Here is a 5,409-nt window from a genome sequence, read left to right as displayed (position 1 = left end):
GGCGCGGAGGGAGAGCGCAACTCACCGCTTGTCAGTGCCCGCGGCGGTGCCCCGGAGAGCCGGGAACGGGAATGGATCAGCGCCCGCAGCGAGCGGGGATCCCGCGCACAGGGAGCCGCTCGCCGGGCAGGTCCCCGTTCTTGAAAGGAGACAGCCCTCCGGTCCTCGCTCCGAGCCGGCTCCTTCCGTTGGCAAAATCCTGACTCATTACATAAAAAGATCACCCTGCCAGGCGCCCTGAAACATTTCTTCATCACGGTCACGCCACAAGCTAAACAAGAGGCCACATCAAGGGGAGGGGGAGAGGGGGGAAGCAGAGAGAAAAAAAAAATCCTATGGCTTTTTTTCTTTCATTAAGATCCTCTTCCTTGAAAAAAGGAAAAAAAAAAGTGCAGGGAAAAAAAACCAACCAAAAAAACAAAGAGCAGCAGCCAGGAAAAAAAACTAGAGAAGATTCACTCATTGTTGCCACAAAGACACCTCTCCCCTTCCCACTCCTTCTCCATGCTCATTCCTCCAACAGTGCTACAAAGACGTGCAGTCTGCGCCGGGAGTTGTGAGCCCGAGCCGTGAGCTCCTCAACTCCGCGGGGGCCGTGCCAGGAGACCCGGGGCGCACAGTCCTCTGCGAGGAGGTGTGGTGAGTCCAAGACCGTCCGAAAATTATTTTTTTTCCTAGAAACTACCACCAAATATAGTAACAGGGAAGGGGTATTCCTAGAAATTCGGGAGACGTCAGAAAGGGAAGATTTGTGAAATTCAGCTTCACTTCCTGCAGAGGGCTCCTAGCACAGGGATAAAAAAAAGGCAATAAAGTGCTTTTCATGCTTCTCTGATCAGATAATGGTTTAAAAAAAAGAACGGTAAAACACTTAACTCACATTTCTCTGATACAATCTAACAGTTTTATATGGGAAGAATGCTAATCAGTAACCTCCTTTCCTCATTTTTTAATAATGTTTATTAGATGTCTATCTCCTGTATTTATTTTCTCCACATCCTCATATCAGACCTATGCACGCAGCAAATAAAAGGAATATGCATATGAGTGAAAAATGGGCCAAATGATAACCCTCCCACATATCACAGAAACACTGAGTGTTTGTGTGTTATTTTAAACAGTCTTTGCCCTTTGCATCTTTCATGCTACACTGATGTGAATAATTCATGTCCCCACTGTAGATGTGTGCAATATTGTTACTCGCATGAATCGGAATTTGTAGGTTGGCTTTTATTTGAGGGCTTTAATACCGAGTACTGCTGAGCACTGTCAGTCTCCATGGACCTAATGGTATCTTAGGCTCTTAATTAATTCAGCTCAGCAATTGACAGGATCAGGCCCTGACCGACGAACGCAGACCCGCACGCTGTCGGGAACCACATTATTCCTCGTGTGTCTCCTAAATCTCTGTTTGCTTTGTGCTACTGTCTAACACCTAATCCTGACTCATACCTTCTTTAAAAACACTATTTCATATGTTTCATAGGAAGCAGAATTGAATGTTTGCAAAGCAGAGACAAATGAAGATGTTATTATAATCTTAATTATAGAAAGATGTCAGTGCATTTGTAATAAAGTATTATTTATCCAGGAATAGCAAAGGTTACTATAAAAACCACAAAGCCAGCTTTTGGGGGAAGATAATAGATTTCAATGTGTGCAACTCTTGCAGGTTAATTGGATTTCCTTAATGAAATTCCCCTCAGCCACATGAAATCCTTGAGTTTGTTCTTTGAATTTCATTATGACTTGCAGAGTCTTCTCTGCCCCCAAATCAAATGCAATAAAAACACTAGAGTTGGCTTCACTTCAGTGTTTTATGAACACTCACATTTAATCAAAACTTGGTTACAGACATCTTGTCTTTCTGCAGCTTTGTAGGGGAATTAGCTGAGTTTACCTGACACTCCTGAGTGTGCTTTTACTCCTAAATGTGTTTTAACTGTTATTGCAGTGCTCAGTAAACAATTGTGTCAAATACAGACCCAGGTTTCACCAACATGCACCCACAGTGTTTCGTTAGCAATAATGCCTGGTTAGAAGTAGATTTACTTTTAAGTAATCTCCTGGAATTCAAAACAGCTCTAGTTAATTGGAGAAAGGCCTTTTTAATCTGGCTGGCTTACTTAACGGCACACTGCTCCACTCTGCCTGTCACTCTCATTTCCTGAGTGAAAAAGTGAATGGCAGCTTCAAGCTCAGGATCTTTTAATCATTAAAAGGAATGGATGTGCTGTCCTCTGTTGGTCATACTGGTTGTCACAAGTAAAATTGAATTTAAAAGGCAGGCAAGAGGCTGTTATAGTAACAAAAAAAACCCCCCAGAATATTAAACTAAATTAAATTTTCTTCACCTTCTGCATTCACCAATAACACTGCACAGTGTAAGGGATTTTTTTTTTTAATTATGCAATCATGGAAACTGGATTATGGAGAGGACCCATTTCACATGACTGTGGTACAAATTGTGCCCTGGCATTCCGTGGTTGCCGGCAGCTGGTTCAACCTCTGTGCCCGGCGTGTGGGTGCCACAGAGAGCTGCAGGTGCCCTCGGGAGTCAGGGCTGCAGAGGGTGCGGTGCTGGCCACAGAGGAGGTTTGGGGTTTAAATTTCACATCCCCCAGCCTGTTCTGGGGACAGGGCTGTGTGTGCCGGTCCGTGTTCAGTGTGTGACCCGTGTGCCCCCCAGTGCTCACTGTGTGACCTGTGTGCTGCTGAATGCTCAGTGTGTGACCCGTGTGCCCCTCAGTGCTCACTGTGTGACCCGTGTGCCGGTCCGTGCTCAGTGTGTTACCCATGTGCCCCTCAGTGCTCACTGTGTGACCCATGTGCCCCTCAGTGCTCAGTGCTCAGTGTGTGACCCGTGTGCCCCTCAGTGCTCACTGTGTGACCCGTGTGCCGTGGTGCCTCAATGCTCAGTGTGTGACCCGTGTGCCCCTCAGTGCTCACTGTGTGACCCGTGTGCCCCTCAGTGCTCACTGTGTGACCCGTGTGCCGTGGTGCCCTACGGGTCCGGGTGTGACATGTGTGCCGGTCCGTGCTCAGTGTGTTACCCATGTGCTCCTCAGTGCTCAGTGCTCACTGTGTGACCCGTGTGCCCCTCAGTGCTCACTGTGTGACCCGTGTGCCGTGGTGCCTCAGTGCTCAGTGTGTGACATGTGTGCCGGTCCGTGCTCAGTGTGTTACCCATGTGCTCCTCAGTGCTCAGTGCTCACTGTGTGACCCGTGTGCCCCTCAGTGCTCAGTGTGTTACCCATGTGCTCCTCAGTGCTCAGTGCTCAGTGTGTGACCCGTGTGCCCCTCAGTGCTCACTGTGTGACCCGTGTGCCGTGGTGCCCTGGCAGCCGAGCAGCCCCTCGGGGCACGGTGGCGATGGCAGCCCGGCCTTTGCTGGGCCGTGTGATGCAATTCCCACTCGGCCTCTGCGGGGTCCCTGGGAGCCCTGTTGGGTGAAATGCCCTCTCTGAGCACTGCTGCTAAGCCTCCCTGGCTGCTGACTTCAACAGTAATATGTAGCATCTGGAGAGGATTGGATGTGTAGAAAACCTGGCCTAAAATTTTTTAATTTTAAATTTATATTTGCCTTTAACTTTCTTCTTTTTAGACAATACAATGCCCAAATTTAAAAATTTAGGCATTGTATTGTCTAAAAAGAAGAAAGTTGAAGGCAAATAGCACAACACTGTAAAAAGGTTTAACACCAAGTAAATTAATCCATTGTGGCAGTAGACTCGTGTGATATGTTAATTATTTTTACCTCTTAACTGCTGCTGGAGTTACTATTTCTGGGCTGCACAAGTTTCTCCTAGGCTTTGGGTGCACAGATAGTTTTCTAATTACAAAATTAATTTCAAGTAGATAACCACAAGACATGTCTTAAAATGTTACTTAGCAACATTGTTATCATGCTAATAGTTCAGCAATGTTACTCAACAGAATGTAAGTTCTGTCTGCAAACTGTGGAAAAACAGGGTCTGTTTTATCTGATTTCTGTGTCATCTAACACAGGCTCACAGGCCTCAAACTATCATTAAGAGGGTCGGACACAGCCCCAGCTCTTATGCATACCTGGCTTGTCCTAGAAATATATTATTTCCAAAAAACAAGCACAAATTTATGAAAGCTTTACTTATCAGTGGCAAGGTGGCTCATCTCCACCCTCCATGAGGGGTTTATCCTTGAGACAGTAGTAAACAGAAAGCAGTATTTATCAGATATGTGTTTTGTCCTTGAGTTTGATTTTTGCATTTGGTTTTTACAACCGTCCTATGAAAGTAGTTTCAGGGACACGGATGTACCTCACTGTCCTTTGAATCCCTCTAAGTAAAAATATCTAAGAATGTTTACAAAATCCAGTGTAAATAGTTAAGGACATTTATTTCTGTTCATACAACAAATATACAGTTTATATTCCTGACAACAATGGTGCAGAATATGAGAGGAAGATTTGTCAGACAGGGAACAAAATTGATTGTGTGGACACAGTGATCAGTAAAATTTCAAATGGTAAGTAAATATCAAACATGAATCAATAAAGATTTCCTTCAATTACTAATTCTTTTCCTATTTACACTGTTAGGATGCATTTAAGTGCTGTCAACCCTTAACTGTGTTAAGGTTTGGTGCCTGGTCCTGTCAGTGTCACTGAGTTGGACCTCCTGGCCACTTGTGGTGCTGCTGGATCAGCTGTGTCCAAAGCACCCAGTGTCTTTTTCACCTGGAGAAGGGGAGCTCTGCGTAACCACCACACCCTTTCCTTACCCACTTTCAGTGTCACAGGGAGTTTTTTCTATAAGAAAATAGAAAATTTAAAGTACACACTAATCACATTGCAAATAATCCTTCTAAGTGGTTAGTGATAGAGATGAAGAAACCTCATGGTTTACCAACCAGAAGAAAGAATCAAATTAATAAATACTTAATTACATGGTGGCAGGGTGGAGGTGAACCAATGAAAGGGACCTGGGGGATTACAGGATGATCTTGATAGCTGCAGCCTGTGGAGAAGGATCTCTTCAAACAAGAGTTTGAAGGAGCTGGAGGATCTCTTCAAACAAGACCCTGCAGAGGCTCCACTTGTTCTTCCCAGGAATGACTGCATGACAAGGTAGGCACCAACACTTGCCTCAATAGTGTTGTGTAGAAAAGGCGTTTGACATGACTTCCACTAGAGCTCAGCAGTCATCTTGGCCTTTCACATTTCAAACTATTTCTTGTTTCTTCAGGCTGAGCTGAGGGTCTCTTGAAAGCAGGATTAGAGTCCAAGGAAAAACGAAGCAAAACTGTTCTGTTCCTGTAGATGTGAGAACGGCGGTCATGCAGCCGCTGAGGCACGGGCAGGAATGACCGAGGTGGAGGCAGAGGTGGCACGACATCCACCAGAAGCCTTTGCTGGGCCGGAGGAACCGG

At 45.5% G+C, this 5,409-nt stretch overlaps 1 protein-coding gene across 1 annotated transcript in view; it reads right to left on the bottom strand.

Annotated features, from left to right (window-relative positions):
- Nucleotides 1-284, bottom strand: part of LOC115947809 — a 1,006-nt gene extending 722 nt beyond the window's left edge. The window contains exon 1 of the mRNA XM_031056497.1: nt 26-284. Coding sequence (XP_030912357.1) covers nt 26-254 — 229 coding nt within the window. The 5' untranslated portion in view covers nt 255-284. The remainder of the gene's footprint in view (nt 1-25) is intronic.
- Nucleotides 285-5,409: the final 5,125 nt, after the last annotated feature.

This window comes from Geospiza fortis, unplaced genomic scaffold, assembly GCF_000277835.1.
Source record: "Geospiza fortis unplaced genomic scaffold, GeoFor_1.0 scaffold237, whole genome shotgun sequence".
Lineage (NCBI taxonomy): Eukaryota > Metazoa > Chordata > Aves > Passeriformes > Thraupidae > Geospiza > Geospiza fortis.
The sequence above is the reverse complement of the archived record's forward strand: the minus strand, read 5'-3'. Positions and strand labels throughout refer to the sequence as shown.